Here is an 18824-nt window from a genome sequence, read left to right on the forward strand (position 1 = left end):
CAGGAAGCCGTATTACTTAATGAAGCTGTAGCATACAGTGGACCTAGCTATGCCTAGGTCTTCTACTTCCCTTTCTTCTAAAAACATCCTTTTTTCCCCTTTGATTTAGCACGCATGCAAGGTTGAGTCACAGCTAGTAGATGTGGGCAGGGGGCAGGTGCTTCTTGTTTGTTGTATTACAGGTTGGAAGATGGACTGTGTCCTTGCATAGTACAGCGTAAAATGCAGAGGAGTTGTTTATTATTGTTTAGATCTAAGTCTTGAATGAATGAGACCTGACAATAGGACTTAGGTAGACTGGTACAGGAATAAATCAGCAGCTAGGTCATCACATGCTGATAGTTGTATCCTGTGATTGCAGCTTCCTTTTGTATGCATTCTTCCTTTCTCATGACATGAAAGCTCCATGTAAGCATACGTTTGCATACTGGATATATATTTTAATCCAATTCTTTGTATCTTTTTTACAGGGAAAACTAAACTTTACTCATGGTTAATATTGAACCAAAGCTTTTAGTGCACCTTTATTTGATGGGGTCGCGGCTAAAGATCAAACCCTATAGGTGAGATAAAAGCAGGGGAAAGCTACAGGATTAAACAACCACAATGTTTATTAACTAGAGGATATGTATCATGTAGCCAGAAACTATGGATGTATTTGATCCAGCTGAGTTCACTGTAATTGGGTTCACTGAGCTTTTGATTTTTTAAATGAGTTAAACAGCATATTTTTATTTAAAATATTTTGCAGTCTTGCATGACAACTTCAGAAGAAATTTGACAGCCAAATTTATGTTTGACTTGAATTAGTTCCTCTAAAAAGTATTTTCTGAGCAAAGCATTTTAAAATGGGCATATATCACAGAATCACAGAATGTTAGGGATTGGAAGGGACCTCGAAAGATCATCTAGTCCAATCCCCCCTGCCGGACCAGGATTACCTAGACCATATCACCACAGGAACGCGCTCCAGGAGGGTTTTGAATGTCTCCAGAGAAGGAGACTCCACAACCTCTCTGGGCAGCCTGTTCCAGTGTTCGGTCACCCTCACCGTAAAGAAGTTTTTCCTCATATTTATGTGGAACCTCCTGTGTTCACAGCTTGCACCCATTGCCCCTTGTCCTGTCAAGGGATGCCACTGAGAAGAGCCTGGCTCCATCCTCATGACACTTGCCCTTTTACATATTTATAAACAATTAATGAGGTCATATATTAGCAAAAGATTTTAGCGTAAACTGAGGTTGCTGAATAAATTGGACCAAAATTGTGTATAGCGTCCTTCACGCCAGTTGGGCTGGTCTAGACAACCTTATTCCCTTGTAGGCTTAGGGAGATGATGTGGTTATGGAGGTTTCTGAAGCTTGCGCTACACCCTGATTAACAGCATCTTGCTAAATCATGGAGTAACCTCAGATGTCCAATGCTTAACTTTCAGAGAGGGATGAAAGAACTATAAACCTGTCTAACAGTTACTTTCTTTACGAGGTTCTTGAATTTTTTCAGTTGAGTTGTTGATGCTTTTTAGACATTCATAAACCATTTGCAAATAACTTGTCTGCCACACCAGTCAATTAAAAAGTAGTGTTTTATGTTATTGTTGAAGTGACTGGAAAAGCTATAAAATTGCTGCGGTGAGAAGCATGCTTTGTTTTCAATGAGACTTTAAATAGAGGAATTGTGTGCCTTTCCAGCTTAATGTTCTTTCCATTTAAGTATTGATTTCCATCTTGAAAAGGCTACGCATCTGTTTCGTTCTGAGAATTATAAGGATTTCATTACTATGGAAATTCAACATTTCTTTACTTGTAACATGTTTTCTCTTCTTTTTTTGTAACTGTGTCTGTTGAAAATATCCTTTCTTTATTCAGATTGAGTTTTCATTTTGATCATTCTTCTAAACAACAATTTAATGGTGTCATCTAGTGCTATAGGCACTCTTCACCTCTCCTTTTAAAATTATTAATCAATAATTTGGACTGTCATTTACTCAAGATCAAATCCAATGTAATTATAGTATAGATTAATCACCTTATCCAGTGCTATCTCCAGTGAGCTTCCCAAATCACCAATGTCCAGCTTTGGCAGAATGAGAGAGAAAAAAGATGATGCTTGATGTACACCCCCAAAACCTATTAAATGTAGCCTGATTTAGGCCTGGATTTGGGGGGCTGTTCAAAACAGGCTAGGATTCTAGCAGGAGCTGCTAGCTTGCAAGTGTCACCTGACACTTCATGTGTTCATGATTTCAGGATACCTTCAGGATAGCCTTCAGGAAACCAGCTATGCCTTTCATTTCTAAATGGATGAGCAATTTAGCACTTAAAAAATCATGAAGGCAGAAGGAGTTTTCTTTATATTGAGTTGAAATGAGGCTTTCCTAATTCTTGTCGTATCTTGGATGCAGCTGAAAATTGTGCTTTTGGTCAAAATGTGAGGCTTAGTCTGAGGACAGTTGTCTTTGAAAATCCAATGACACTGAAGTTCATAGGAGCTAAGGGTGCTTAGCAGGTTGCAGGGCAAATAAACAATAGCACCCTCTGCTTTTGATCACTGAGAACCTTCTTCTGTCAAAATGTTTCCTAGTATTTCTAAATTTCAGAATTTAGAAAATACTAAGAGACCTGTTTAGGAGAAGACAAAGAACATCTCAGGAACTGCCTGCTAGCGAGTAGTACTAAGGGTCACATTTAGTGCCCATTTAGTGAAATTAGTGCAGGTGCACTATTCTGTTCTTTTACTCTTTACGGGTAGTAAAATCCGGTGGTACCTTGGAAGTGTGTACAATAATAGACACATCAGGTTACAACCAGGACTGTACTGTCACATGTTCATGAATGTTTCTTCTGAAAATGGAATGAAACAAAGATGTCTTCCTCATTGGTTTGGAAACAAAAGAAATTCAGGGCTAAAGAACTAAAGCCCCAATTGCAAGTCCAAGAATTTCTGATCTCTCTCAAAGTAAATTTGATTTTAATGCACACTGTCTGTCAGGACAGTCAAGCAAGAGTCATTGCAGGCAGTAATTTTATGTGCAAAACTAATAGAATCTGTAATTGAAATAAATGTTACATTCTTATGCTTGGCTGGGCTCTACATAATTTATGCAGCAAATGAGTTCAGTCCAGTGCTCATAGCATTTTTATTATGTATCCAGATTCTATAATCTTATTTTGTGTAGTTATTCAAAACTTTTATTTTTTAAATGCAAGCAGACATAAGGTCTTTATTCCAAAATGAAATGTGAGAGCAGAAGAAGCACCAAGTTGTGATTTTGTTTTGATTCCTCATTTTTTAAATCAAATATATCCAGTATATGAAGGCATACACAGCCTCAGAATGGTTTCTGTGAATTAATAGAATAATTTGGAATCTTTTGTTCACCCTAGACAAGCATAACAAAAGCAACAATTAAATGCCACTAAGTGTAAGGCAGCAGTAGAAGACTGCAAGCAATTAAGTTAAAAGCAGTCATAAACGCATTTTTATTTAACCTGATTTTTACACATTGGCTGAGAGCAGATTTTCACACATTTCTGTAGAGCAGAAAACCTGAGCATTTGATAGTGTTCCTGTTTAAGAGCATACTGAGTTATTTGGAGTCTGGGTTTTCTGGTTGGTCACCGAAGAGAAAAGAGAAGGTGAAGAAAGAAGTGTGACTGTTAGAATATCAGCTTTTCTTTTGTGATCATATATCTGTGGTTGTGGTATAGCATATGACAGGGTTGTGTACTTGCCTCTTGCTTTGCATGATGAATGTGTTTTATTTGAGTAATGGCAGTGAAGCTAATTGGTTGTGTTTCACTCTTGCTTGTAGATTCCAACAAAGTGTACTGTTCCGTGTGTGAATGTATTGTAAAAAATTTTGGCCCAAGAGCTGAGTCTGTATCGGTGACACAGGCTTTTAGCGACTGCACAGAGTTACACGTAACAGAGCGTGGCAACATGAGGCTGATTGTGGCTGGCTGACCAGCCCGGGTATGCAAGGATGAGCTGTGTTTTGTATTGTATCTTCTTGCTTTCATGATGTGACAACTGGTTGCATTTACCCGAGATGAGGCTGAACAAGCAGAGCCTTGGTCTGCATAGACACATGGAGGCAGTGACCTTATAGCTAACTATTTTCAGAGTTTGGTTTGGTTTTGGATGTTTGTTTTTTTTTTAAGAAATGAGTTAAAAGTCACCTGGTCTTGTTTTTGTTGATCTCAGGTGCTAACCGTGTGACCCTGGAGGACTCCAACATCCTTCAGCCTATGGGACTCACTGTGCTGGGGAATCACTTGTATTGGATTGATCGTCAGCAGCAGATGATTGAGAGAGTGAGAAAATGAACGGGTACAAAAGGACTAGAATTCAAGGCCGAATTGCTCACCTAACAGGCATTCATGCTGTGGAAGAGCTTGATATGGAGGAATTCTGTGAGTTTATTTAAATATCTGATGTCTCTCACCCTTGGTCACTGTCTCTCAAAGTCCTCATCCAGCTGAATATTGTAATAACGTTGCCCAGTGGGCTTCAAGTAAGCTATGGAGTGCTTTCAACTTGGCCAGCTGGGATCCTAGAAGAGGAGGAGAAAGAAGTTCCTTGTTACTGTCCAGAGGAGTATTTCTGCACAGCTAGAATATGTGATTTCCCTGTTTTGTACAAGCTCACATGATAGTGAATTAACTCTTAAGAGCTACTTATAATTTTGGTTGTTAATTTTTTAAGTAAGTACAACCAAGTAATAAGACTTGGAAAACCTTTAAAAGGAAAGAAGAGGTTTGTACTTGCCTTTTCTCCAGGGGTTTCAGACCCCTGTGTATAGCATGACTGGTTTTGACTCAGCACAACTGATGATGTAAAGGCCTCTAATGAAAGGAGGGAGAATGGGCAGGAAGCTCCTACAATGAATTATTGTGGATGTGGAATTTTTCTCCTGACAGAGGTGGAGCCATTTTAGGTGCTGCAGTCTGAAAGGGGTCACGCATGCAGGACCTTCTTTTTCTGGACTGGTGGTCCAAGTTCCTGTGGTCTGAGGGAGAGTGCAGAAACCTCTTAAAGTATACGCTCCTCAAAGTGACAACGTACAGCTCCTCCTGCTTAACAGGAGTATAAAAGAGAATATAAAAGCACAAACAAGATGTGGGAAACAGAGGGCTTGTGACAGTGGCCTCTTTAAACTTTGTTGCCTGTGATGAGTTGTCTTGTATAGGGAAGGTACGTCTGTGTATAATGCTTTAATTTTCTGAAGAAACTATTCCACTTGGCAACCCTCTCTGTGCCATGTACATTAGTTTCTGTGGTAGCTGAAAGTATTTTCAAACTTGTCTATGTGGGTAAGCTGTTACAAATAAGGTAGCGTAAGTATTTAAACTGTAGTAGATTCATGTGCTAATCCTCATGCAGATGTTCTTTTTTCTTTCACAATGCCCATTTTTTCTTTTTCTGTACCATTTCTCATATTTTTAGTGCATTTCAAAGGTAATACTGAATGATGCAAAAAGAATTTTTTCTTTAATTCTCAGCACTGTTAAAAAACTACTTTATATCCTATATGTTTTTAAAAAATGTTTTTTATGGCAATCGTACTGTTTCTTCTAAGTCACACTGAAAGGAATCAGCTTTTGCAGCTGAAAACTGTTCTACATAGGTGACTTTGTTACAACAGGGGAGTAGAAATACATATGCACATGTGTGCATGCACCCACAAGTATACATGCATGCACTCTTTCTGCTAGCAACCCATGCCTCAAACAGTAGTGTCTCCAACACTGTATTAAATTAATGAATTTGTTAAAGGTGAAAAGCAGGTTGCTGAGAAGCCTGAACAGATGGAAAACAACTTTGGCACAGGAATTATGATATCTGTACTGTTTCTTCCTCGTGAGAATTCTTGGTCCTTAGTAGTGGTAAAGAATGTGTTGTTCAGCAGCATCACAGACAACACAGACTATAGCCCCACAGATCACTCTGGCAGATGCTCAGCTGTCAGCTTGAATAAGCAGGCAGGAGATGGGGTCTCTTCCAACTCTGTTGGGCTGGGGTCCTCAGACAGTGACCTCACTTCTCTGTGCCTGTTTCTTATCCACCTAACGTCCATTTAGAGTGATTCTATTAGGAGCTCTCAGGTGCTCAGTGCTTCTGGGTAACTGATTTGGTAACACAACCATGTAGCTTCCTATCTTTAAAAAAAGGCAAAAAAACAACTGTGTGTGCTTATATTGCAGTTTTGTGAGTAACAGGAAAGTGGAGGGGCTAGATACTGAGAGCTCTTTAAGACTGAAGAATTCCGGAGGGTTTTGGGGGTTGGCATTCTGCGGTGACATATGTTAATTCTTGATGCCTGGCTACACTAGAAATGCAGGTGGTTTGTCTAGCTACACTGTAAATGCGACCTTCTCAAATCTGCCTTCTCATTCCTCTTCAGCTGAGCTCCCACATTCTTTTAGAAGTCCTTTAAAGTCTCCATATCACTATGACTGGGAGAAATTTAGTCCTCATGAAGTAGCCAAATCAGCTTTTGAGCACTGAACTGAAAAATCCTGCATTTATCTTCTTATTAATTTGTAGTGAAATCGTGATTACTCAAACAGAAGTGGTTCCCGAGTAGTTTTGTGAGTTTGCCCTAGCTAGGAGTAGTTACGATTCCTTTTATGTTTAATATTCTTTTCTGTGTGTTTCTCCAGCTGTGCATCCATGCTCCCATGACAATGGTGGGTGTTCGCACATCTGCATTGCCAAAGGGGATGGGACTCCAAGATGTTCATGCCCCGAGCACCTTGTGCTTCTACAGAATCTCTTAACATGTGGAGGTGAGTTATGTTTAACAGTACTGCTAAGCAGTTTGCATCAAAAAAGATGGGGGTTGAGGTTGCATTCCAGTCCAAAATGTGGATTTACACACATGTTTTCCTACACATGGTGTGTTGCACCATGTGTTAAATTGACCTTTGATTCTTCTACCAGCTGTTTTCTGCTTCAGTTTTTGGACATATGTGACTTTTCATTGTGAGCAGAATATTCTTGTTTGACCTTAAAATACTTGCACCTTCTACTGAGATTTTTGTAATTGTATGATGTGACAGGTTTATGCTTTAAACAAATGCTTATAAGATGATGTCACATCAGCCCGTGATGACCTTGCAGTAGAAATTGTGCATATGATTCCCACAGTATGATACTACAGTCTTTCAAATGAATTTGGCCTCATAACATGAAATACACTACTGTCTAGTTGTGAAATGTAGGCCAAAAGCTCCATTGAAATCCTTTTTTAATTAAGGTAGCTCTCCTCTTTCCACATGGTAGACTTTTTCTTTAGACTTCCCTTTTACAATGCCAGGATTTTGAAAATTGTTAAGTTACAGTTGCAGAGGGGATTAAAAACAAAACAAAAAAACCCACATTGTTTCTTTTTGGGAGGCGTCATATCTTAAATAGTTTGGCTCAGTTGGTCCTCTTGACTTCTTTTTATGTATTCGTTTTGCTGTGGATTTCATTTTCTGGCTGAACTCTGACCTCCCATGGGACAGTCATTGCCATTATAAACTGTTTTCTTTCCCATGACCACAACACGCTATGTGGTTTTAGAATAGTGGTGGTTACGTCTGCGGGGGGGTAATCAATCTACTTACATTTCCTGCTGTACTGTTGTTGCATAACATGGCCAACGAGAGATTCTTATGTCCCACTCTTTTGTTATCTTCAGCTATAAGTCTAAAAATTAAGGGGCCTCCATTTCAGTGTCTGGCTTTTTTTATTCTAAATCCCTCACTAAGCCTGCAACAACTTTTTAACCTGTCTTGTCTGCTGTAGTAGCAGCCAATAGCCAGTATTTAAAAATAGATTAATAGCTGTTTTGGCTGGAGAACATTTGTCTGTGTACGCTTACGAATGCTCTTGACACGTTTTTACATGGAAGCTTGTGCCTGCCAAGTGCAACCATAATGCAACATTAAATGTGGCTCTAAATGCAGAAGCAGTAATCTGTCTAAGATTTACTTAGATCTGTCAGAGTTATCTAAACAGCGCACTCATATCAAAATTTAATTCAAGAATTATCTTAATGTGTGTATCTGGCATCTTTACCTTACCTACAGCTGTCAGGTCACTGGCTACATTTGTAATTCTCATATTGCTACACCAAATAATCATAAATCAGAAACTTAAAAATAATGAAATTTTCAAACATCCAAATGCATTTGGATTTTTATTTGCATTTTTTTTTCAAGCTCTTGATTATAATTGAGTCTCATTCTTGAACATTTCTCCCTGATGAAGGAAGGACAGCAGCACTTTAAAAATGGTTTGCATGTAATTGCATAGCTCTAGGATCTGTAACGTCATCCTCAAGAGAAAAATACTCATACAAAAGTCTTGTCATTGGTTACAACTGAGAAGCTTTCGTTATGCTGGGTTCTTTGTAAAGTCCATTCCTGAGCCTGAATGTTAATAAAAGCTCATTGGGTTTCCAGAGGACTGTTGCCATCCAGTGTCAGAGCACACCTCTAGCTTGCTCAATTTTGTTGTCATAGACAGGGTATGATGTGGTACTCTGTTAATCCAAGTGGTAAAGCATCTATCTAGAGCATTAGCTGGCAACAGCAGCTGTGGAGACTGGTGACTGCCTCTGTTAACTGATTTAATTACGTCACAGGGATTTGACCCAGTAACTTCTGAAATCAGTGAAAATGTATGTTTGCTGCAGCAGTGTTTTGAGATGGCCCCCTCATTTTAATATAACTAACTGCTACTGCTATCAGCTGAAGGGACTTACACGTTGACTGTTTCTTTCATTGATACTAATGGTGAAAAAGTGTGTGCTAATTTAAGAATTAGGAGCATTTTTTGCAATAGATTCTTGATCTGGATTGTCTTTGTCTTTTGACATTCTGAAGAAAGCAACTATGAATGCCTTATTACAGCATAATGGTTGCATCTCTACATGAGGTTGTAGCTGCTGCAATGCTATCAGTGTGTGATTGCAACTTGAGCAACAGTATGGATATGGAATGGATTGATGCCAGGGTCTTGAGGTTCATGAAAAGTCAAATTTGAGGAAGTCCCAGCTTTCTTAGGTACAAACAAACATAAAAATGGCTGTGCACAAGGCCCAGTGTTCTGTCTCTGACTGTAGTGAAAGAACGTAAAACCAGGGCACGCCTACAATGCTCCTCAGACTAGGATCCGAACCTCCACTGACCTGCAGCCCAGAGACTTTCCAGCAAGAGGACTTAACTTAATGTTTAACAGACCTTTACAGATATTTTTTCTCCGTTCATATTTTTCAATTCATATCTGACTCAGAAATTTGTTTGTGGAGAAACCACTGGAAAAACAGAGAAACAGATATTGTAGAAGCAGGTGTTGTTAAGTTTTAGGTGTATTCATTGCCAATTAACCTAATGGGCCACTTTTTTTAAGTGGGAATTGTTCCAGGCTAATATAATTGCAGGGATTAGAATTGTGTAGAATGTGGTTTGCAATCAGAAATTGAGTATCCATTTGAATTTATGTGTATGACAGTGTCTTCCAAAAGGTGACTGTTAGAGCCAAAGTAAATATTTGTAGTTCCTGTCCTTAGTTCAGTGCTCGCCTGCTAAAGCAAGCTTCTTCAATCAGCATGCCTCGAGTTCTTGTTAAGAAGTTGGCAAAATTTCATTCCCTATGCAAAATCATGTTTTCCTCTTTGCTGGAATCTTGTCACAGAAGAACTTCAGTCAGGCATAAGTGTGCTTTTCTTGGAAAAATCCATCACATTTTTATTGTGTTGTAAGGACTAAAATTGAACAAACAAATGTTATTTGTTTTCTCTTTCTCCAGAACCTCCAACTTGTTCCCCAGACCAGTTTACCTGTGCAACTGGAGAGATTGACTGTATCCCAATGGCATGGCGGTGTGATGGATTTCCAGAGTGTGATGACCAGAGCGATGAAGATAGTTGCCCCATATGCTCTGCATCCCAGTTCCAGTGTGAGAAAGGACAGTGCATCGATGCACACTTGCGATGTAATGGAGAAATTGACTGCCAAGATAAATCTGATGAAGCAGATTGTGATAGTAAGATTAATTTTCCTGAACTCATGGTTCTAACATAAGCATCCATTTGGGATTCTAACTGTTCTTGATATATATATATATATATATAGAGAGAGAGAGATGCTTTTTAGTTTCAAATGGGGAAAAACAGCCTCAACCATAAGCCTAACTAAGCTATCCACTGATTCTGTTTTTCTTTCCCTCTTTCTTATTCTGTTGCTCAAATTAACTTCTCTGTAGCTACATAAATTGCTGACCATGTAACTCTAGATATGGAGGAGGTTGGGGAGAGTATCTTTAATCCACATTCAGAATGAAAACAGGAAAGAAACTGGCAGAACTTACCACATGAGGTTTTTTTCTGCGTAATTACCATTTTGGCTTGCACTGTTTCCACGGTGTCCACTTCACCTTCAGACAGTGGTCACTGCAAGGTGCCGTAGGGAGGAATAGATGGACTTAATCCTGTGGCTGAATTGGCTGTTCAGAGAGTTCACTCTTAGCACGATGATGCTTATAATCCTGGAAGTGCTTTTCTATGAGAAATCTGTGTGATTACGTCCAAAGAACTCTTGCTGCTAGAGCTGCTTTGTATGCATTCAGCTGTAGGATCTGGGTCCAAGAGAGAAGCATGGACGGGTGCATTTGCATCATCCTTTGGTTGATGGGAAGACTTGCATATTCTGTGTCTAGTATCAAGGCATAGCTGAAACAGACACTTGACTATGAACTGGCACCGTGACTTCTTATTGCTGTACAAAATTTCAGGAGCCTATTCAGTAGCGTGGCTCTTGCCCTGTGAAGCCTCAGGACCCTTGGCTCTACCCATTCAGTGGCCAACAATTGCCACTGCGCCAACAGGGTGGATTTTTGTGGACATTTCAATGAGCAGTTTTGTGGATTTGCAATGTCTTCTTGTCCTGGTTTTGTGGGGATAAAATTTATAGAATCAAGTTTCTGTTACATTTTGGTTCAGTTTGTGGCCAGCTGTGGTATGGTGATCAAGGCCATTAGCAGTTAAATCCAGACCAGCTGACCCAGGCTGGCCCGCAGGTGTATTCTATAACATTAAAGTCAGGTTCAGTATAAAAGGGAGAACTTGCTGGGGAGGGATGGGGTTCTTTGCTCTGCTCTCTCCCCTCGCTCTCTTTCCTTTCTCCTCCTTCTCAACAATTGCTATCCCTGGAGTGATTTGCCACCACTCTGTGGCCAAAGTATAATTTTGTGTATTTTGTATTAGCACTGATATTGATTTCCTTATTTTATTAAATTTTAAAATTTTGACACATGAGTCTCCCTCCTTTTCCCAATTCCCTTTCTCGGTCGGGGAAGGGACATTGGGGGATAGAACAACTGCTTATTGTTTAGCCCCGGGTGCGGGCTAAAGGAAGACACTTCTGTAACTCTGAGCCTGGACACCAGAACACCAGTACCTTCTTTGCAAATAGCAGAAGGATCAACCATGTCCAAGTTCCTGTCTGTCTTGTGGGAGGTGGTACTTACTACCTGTACTGCTTCATCAAGAGGCTCTGCTTTGACCACCATGGAGCCCATATGCAGTGTAACGGTGCCATTACCCACACACAGAGTCAAAGTGGAATGTACAAATGGTCATCTCCTTGTGAAATGGTGGGCACTGCTAAGCAAGCTTATTGCCAATGTTCCTGGCATCGTATGAACGGTAGGCGCCTGCCTTGCCCTGCACAGCCCCTTTGAGGGCACAGATGAGTCTTACCATCGGATCTAGAATAGTTGAAGACACGTTTCTTCAGTGGTTGAATGCTCAGTGGTTGTATGCCTAGCCCTCTGCAGGCACTTGGGCCACCCAAGACTAGACTTTTGTCCGGGTTACTGTCTAACACTTCACTAGAAGGGCTATGAACATACTCAGTGTCCAGGGTTAGACTGAGGAAGATGTGGCAAATGTGGCCTCTGTAGTCCTCAGGAATCTTTACAGGCCAAGGCCTGAGAGGGTTCCTAAGAAAAATAAAACTGATAGGCCTTTCTCATTCCTTAGTGTGTGTCAGCCTATAATCCACTGTGTTTGAGGAAGGGAAGGTGGCATATAGTATGTTCTTGTTCTTTATTTGAGGTTTATTAAGGTGGTGAGGCTAACTGGGCTTAACAGAAGTTTTCTACTATACCTCATGCACCAGAGGAATTGCCTTCTGATCAGAGCAGTGATAATCACTGCCTTTCCTTAGGTCTGAGTTCAGTGCCTTGATTCTATCAGAAGCCACTTCTGTCCGCTGGTTTCCCAAGGCATGCTTCTGGGGAGTTGAATCTGAAGCATTGGCACAGGGGTTGCAGACTACGGCTGGAAGTGGCCAAAGAAATGTCCCTGGATATGTTCATGGTTCTTGTCCCACATCTTCAAGACTGTGGCTTTCATCTTCTTGAATTTATTGTGACACTGCTAGCTGGTCCTTTCATACCCAGTGGAAGTCACAAGGTTAACAGTCTATTGATATTGCAGCTGGATTACCATGCCACTGAAGAAACTTCATCTCCTGTACAACACAGGTTCAGTGCTCCAAGTTGTTCATTGCTGGATCAAGAAAAAACAAGGAGTCCAACAAGGCAGGAGAGCAACAGAAGAAGGGAACGTAGGAAGGGAAAGGATATTAAGACAGAAGTCTAGCTGGAAGACAAAGGAGCAGCAGACAGTTGCAAGAATAAGTAGAGGGCTGGCAGTCTTTGGCAAATAGGAAGATGCACACAGAACTTGTCCCTCCTCGTAGTGCAAGAACCTAAGTGTTGTGGTGGGAGTTCTACATGCTTTTAGAACCTTCTATCAACATGTGTGTGTTTTGTATGCACTGTAGGACCTTGTGGAGCTGCATCCAACTTACTGGGGGCATAACAATTGAAATCAGGAGCTGATGCATTTGGAGCTTCTAGCTAAGTTTTTTTTTTCCATAGATAATTTAATTCTCTTACACAAGAACTGTTCTGCAAACTGGACCATGGCAAAGTAAGTATGGCTCTTCAGGAGGTCCACTTCACAAAACCACCAGTGGCGTGATCCAAAATATGAATGTGGATCTTCTCCTCCAGAAGAAAAGAACCTTTCTTCTTTTTGCACTGAATAACCTATACTGTGAATCTTCCAGGATTGCTAGTTACTAGACTTCGTAAGACAGTTTCTTTACCAGTCATTTATTATGCTTTGACTTCACGAAGATTCCAATTAACAAGTCCTTTTTGCTGAAACAGAAGCTTCTGAATATAGATAAGAAACTTAGCAGTTATTTAGCAAGGCTGTATTATACAGGACTACATAAGATGGTATAGACTAGATAAGGCTTTATAATATGCCGAGTTACTACATTTCGTTAACGTGTCAGATGATCAGCTACACTTTGTTAGTTATTATAAGAGATTTTTGCTGATTTGATCCCAGTTTTGCCACAACAGGACTGATTTGACAAAGGATGGGGAGTTACTGGGATCAGAATTTTATTTAGCCCCACTGAGTAGGATGTATAACAACAAGAAGGAAGAATCGGAGAAATGCAGACTTGCATTTTACCCACAGCAGCAATGCAGGTGTTCTGGTGCCTCCTTGGTCATAATATAAAACGTACTGTGGCTTTGTGTCTCACTTCTTTTGGTATTCTTAACATGCTCAAATGCTCCCATGCAAGTAGTACTTAATCTTTTCTTTCTTTCTGTGCAGCAATTTGTCTACCCAATCAGTTCCGATGTGCAAGCGGCCAGTGCATCATCCTGAAGCAACAGTGTGACTCCTTTCCAGATTGCATTGATGGTTCTGATGAGCTCATGTGTGGTGAGATGTCTTTCCTTGAGATTCAAGTGCTGTCTGAGGCATGATGTCCTACATCCCTATGCAGAGCCCCAGTTTTTGCATAGTAATATTCTTTCAGGGAAGCCTAGTGAATCTTGGCCAGATACTCTCACAGTTGTATTTGACTGCTAAATATAGTCATGCCCTTCCATTGGTCTGTGTGGCAAAAGGGTGTGAGCTTGCAGCATGGTGTAGCAAGTCTGTAATGCTATTATTCTAGGTAATGCAGGAACAGCAGTAGTGAAGACGAACTGAAATCCCAGTGTTACTTCAAGCTAGTTCTAAAACTCTATGGGATACAACGCTGCCTTCACAGAATGGTTAGGGTTGGAAGGAACCTCTGGAGATCATCTAGTCCAACCCCCTGCCAAAGCAGGTTCACCTAGAGCACGTTGCACAGGGGCGTGTCCAGGCAGGTTTTGAATATCTCCAGAGAAGGAGACTCCACAACCTCCCTGGGCAGCCTGTTCCAGTGCTCTGTCACCCTCAAAGTAAAGTTTTTCCTCATATTCAGATGGAACTTCCCATGTTTCAGTTTGTGCCCGTTGCCCCTTGTCCTGTCACTGGGCACCACTGAGAAGAGTCTGGCCCCATCCTCTTGACACCCGCCCCTAAGGTATTTGTAAGTATTGATAAGATCCTCCCTCAGTCTTCTCTTCTCCAGTATAAACAGACCCAGCTTGTCTTTCTTGAACTAGGGAGCCCAGAACTGGACACCGTACTCCAGGTGTGGCCTCACCAGGGCAGTGTAGAGGGGGAAGATAACCTCCCTCAACCTGCTGCCACACTTTTCCTAATGCACCCCAGGATACCATTGGCCTTCTTGGCCATAAGGGCACATTACTGGCTCATGGTGAACTTGTCCATCAGGACTCCCAGGTCTTTCTCCGCAGAGCTGCTTTCCAGCAGGTCAGCCCCAACCTATACTGGTGCATGGGGTTATTCCTCCCTAGGTGCAGGACCCTACACTTGCCTTTGTTGAACTTCATTAGGTTCCTCTCTGCAAAGCTGCCTTGTTTAGATGAGCCTTCAGATCTATACCCAGGGGGACCTGATTCTACTATGCCCAGTGCCTTGGAACTTGCAAAGCTGCTGCTAAGCTTGAGGTGGCTTTTGAGAATGTGCAGCCCTATCCACTGCAATTACAGGGTCAAGCTGGAGGCCAATTATGTGGAGGAACTGACATGCAATGAGCAAGTGTCCACAAGAGACCACAAGCTGGTCTCTTAAAGTGCAGGTAGGAAAAGAATATAAGGAGAGACCTTGATTTTTCTAGGCAAAACGTTACTTTGAATTCTCATGGCAGTAGGTGTATGCAAGTTACAGGCATGCTGATGGCAATTGCTGTATTAGTCCTTAGCGGGGTCTGTTATTTTGCAGTCTGAAGTGGGCAGTAAAATTCACTTGCTTGTGCTCTGCTTGCGGTCTCCCTCTTTTTGCACCATCAGTGTGACTAACGCATGAAGTTTTTAGGCAATAGGGCAGGTAAAGGGAGCATTTAGTAGCTCACGAGTGGTTTAGCAAAATAGTTGGAAGATAGCATTTTAGATCAAAAGCAAATAGATGTGCTGGTCTGTCGGTAATTCATTCTGAACAAATACCTTGTGTTGGGTTTGTGTAGAGAAGTGCTGCACTTTGCTTAATAATGTTGCCTATAGGACCTTGGCTAATTGTGAGGTTTTTAATCTCTTAGAGTCTTGTCAGGTTTTGAAGCACCAGTTGTCTCCTGCTGGGATGAGAGGAGGGGTCACCAGGTCTGGTCAGGGTAACCTTCTTTCTTCCTTCCATCCTCATGGTGGGTACAGCAAGGAAAAGTGCATTTCATGAGCAAGAGTGGTGAAACGAGCCCAGGTGGTGAATAGAAGAAAAGAATGGCAACAAAAACTGTTTAGCTCTCGTGTTGGAAATTTCAGACCGAACATGCTTCTCATGCTTCTCCCATATCTTCCATTTATCTCTCAGCTCTCGCCCAGTTCCCCCAATTCCCTGGATAATGTAAAGCTATTTCTTCCTTTTTTTTTAGTTTATTTTCTTTATGCACTTGGCAAACTTTTGTTCTGCCAAGTTAATGCAGCTGTTCCCTGTTTGCACTTTGGGTCCAGTCCTGCAATTAGGTCTCAGCTGATGTAAATGTGTTTATGTAGACATAAGACTGTCTTCTCTGGAGTCTCTTTGTGGAACGGCTTCTTGCTTGACTGAGGGAAAGAGCTCACGTAGGGAATAAAAATGATGGCTGTTTTCTAGGTAAGGATCTTGCATTCAAAAGAAGCTAGGTTTAACCAAAGTGAGAATTGTGTGTTTTAAATTAGCTAATTTGGGAACATGTTTTAATTTTGGCTTTGCTTTTTTCTGGTATCATACCTGAAGTAATCTGACTATTTGAAAGTTGGGGTCTTAGCTGACATAAAAGCTGTCATGCATTAATAAGTGTGAGAAGTACATAAAGACCTTAAGACAGAAATGAATTCTTGATGCTGAGCTGTTAAGAGTTTATTGGTAGATCTTTGTATTTCCTTTATCTTCCTTCTCAAATTTCAGTTGTTTTTCATTCCCTTCCACTTAAGGGAATGAAACCAGAACCACTGGAGAAAAATTTTATGAAGTAAAGGCTTGTATCTTACATGAACCATTTCACTTCTTAGAGCTTCATTAAGGGGGGAAGGGGTCTCTAGTGTGATCTGAATATGTAAAATTGATGGGCTATGGCCAAGTTAACTTTGATTTTTTCACTTTATGAATATATATATATTTGTGTATGTAAAAAAAAATAAAATATAAATGTTGTGTGAATTGTGGAAAAATTGGTTTTCACTGAAGAATGTCATATATGCAAAAAACAGAGAGCTGTCACATTTATTTCACAAGAATTTTGAATGTGTTGCCCATAATTGGGAGGAGGTAGAATATGTAGCTCATCTCAAATACTGCAGCACTTTTTATTATTTAACATTGGGCTATATAGGGGAAAAATAAATAAGAAGTAGAAAGTATTTGAGATATTCTGAGTTGTGTTTTCCTTCCAATTTGTAAGGGTTTTTTTAAGAAAGCAAGTCATATTTTAGGAAGAGGTATTCTATTTTAAGGCCTGTATTAGGCAGGAAGACATCCACTGCTTAATACATATGGTAGCTTCCCTACTGGTAAAATCTTTTAATTTTTTAATGTTATTGCTAGCCCAAATGGCTTTTGAGAGAGCACATTCCTCTCTGATTAAGGACTTCATGTTTATAAGTGTCCTATATCCTTAACGTGTAGACTTTGTTGGGGGAAGAAAAGGAAACTTTCTGGGCTGTTGTTTTATCAAGTTGATAAGTAATCCTGTTACGAGATTAACTGCTAGACAGAAAGGAGAGTACCTTGCTAATACTGCTTTATGTACATAGAGGGGAAGAGGAAGCATGAAGTCTTGTGCATTGAGTCAGAATGTATGGAGTTACAGATGCCTGAGTTTGATGCAGATACTTTCAAAGACACTGTGTGAATGACTGAGCTGACTGATTTGCTGCATGAGTGCCAAGACAGCAAAATATATAATGCCCCATGTTTAATGACCTCCTTTTTTATTCTTTCCTCTCTTTCCAGAAAAAACAAAGCCATCCTCGGATGAGTCACAGCCACACAGTAGTGCCATCGGTCCTGTCATTGGTATAATACTGTCACTTTTTGTCATGGGAGGAATGTACTTTGTTTGCCAGCGAGTGGTGTGTCAGCGCTATGCTGGGCCCAATAGTCCTTTTCCACATGAGTATGTCAGTGGTACCCCTCACGTCCCTCTTAATTTTATTGCTCCAGGAAGTTCTCAACATGGCACTTTTACTGGTAAGGATGGTAAGGACCTTGCATCTAATCAGTACCATTACATTGTCTGGATTTGGAGTTTTACAGGTTATTAAGTGCTAGATGCAGAGTTTTCAAAGAGCAGAAATTAGATGTTGTTGATCTGCTCAGCAGTTTTGGTACAAATCTGTCATTTGGATCACATATGCAAAAACTATTAGACACATTTCATTAGGCATCTTGACAGATTTTCAAATGCAATTTTCGTGCTAGGCTGCATCTGCACAGGTATCTACATTTTTTATAGAAAATCTACAGTATTTTGCTGGTGAAAACATCCTCTTCAAATAGTTCATTCTGGTGTATGTAATAAAGCCTGGGTTTTGCACAGTACTTCTTACCTAAGGCCTGTAAAACACTATGAAGAGTAGTGAACCACATGCAGTATTGGAAACTAAGAATGCACATGCCATTCAGTGTTCTACTGAGAGCTGTGTTGAGTTGTTCTTTGTGTGTTGTACTCAGATGTCCTTGTTTCTGTCCTGTCCATCAAAGGTCTTTACACAGTTTTGTCCTGTTTGCTCAGGATGGATAAGTGGAAAGAAGAAGAGGATAGAAGTGAAGCAGCTTAGTTTACTATAGTGGAGAAAAGCAGGGGTTAAACCTCCCTCCCCAAAGTTAAAACAGCAAATGTGGAAGAACACAAGCAGTCTGGGTGTGGTTTTGTAGTCTGGCTGCTCATTGCCTGAAGTGTAGTGAAAACATCCCCTTTGGTTTAGCCTATCTCTGAGACAGCTTTCCTGTTTGCTTTTGGACAAAGTATTTATTCTGTGTCTCAGTCCTTAATCTGTAAAACAGCAAAGCTTCTCTACCTTGCAAAGGACTCAAAGCATCCATTCAGAGAAGTGCATGCAGCTACAATGCTGAGATCGAAGGAGGACTTGAAGTATACATAAAAGCTCAGGATATTCCGCTACTAGATAAGAACCCAGAAACCTCATATAGGCATCTAAGTAAACACATAAAATGATGTACCTCAAATTATTTTACAAATGTAAAATATACTTTTCATAGAGGAAACAGCAAATTCTTAACTACAAAGCCCTGAGAAGAAAGAATATCTATTCATATTGTTCAGGAAGCTGGAAAGTAAATGTTCGCCTGTAAACCTGCCAGACAGGGTCAGAATACAAGAAATCCATACTTTGGAGTGCTTGGAGTC

At 40.5% G+C, this 18824-nt stretch overlaps 1 protein-coding gene across 1 annotated transcript in view; it reads left to right on the forward strand.

The window, feature by feature from the left end:
• The window catches only part of LRP5 (LDL receptor related protein 5), a 181308-nt gene that overhangs the window by 150416 nt on the left and 12068 nt on the right, over window positions 1-18824 (forward strand). The window contains 6 exon segments of the mRNA XM_068398233.1: window positions 4207-4319; window positions 4322-4415; window positions 6666-6791; window positions 9802-10038; window positions 13697-13807; window positions 17408-17644. Of these exon segments, the coding sequence (XP_068254334.1) occupies window positions 4207-4319; window positions 4322-4415; window positions 6666-6791; window positions 9802-10038; window positions 13697-13807; window positions 17408-17644 (918 nt within the window).

Source organism: Nyctibius grandis, chromosome 4 (genome assembly GCF_013368605.1).
Source record: "Nyctibius grandis isolate bNycGra1 chromosome 4, bNycGra1.pri, whole genome shotgun sequence".
Lineage (NCBI taxonomy): Eukaryota > Metazoa > Chordata > Aves > Nyctibiiformes > Nyctibiidae > Nyctibius > Nyctibius grandis.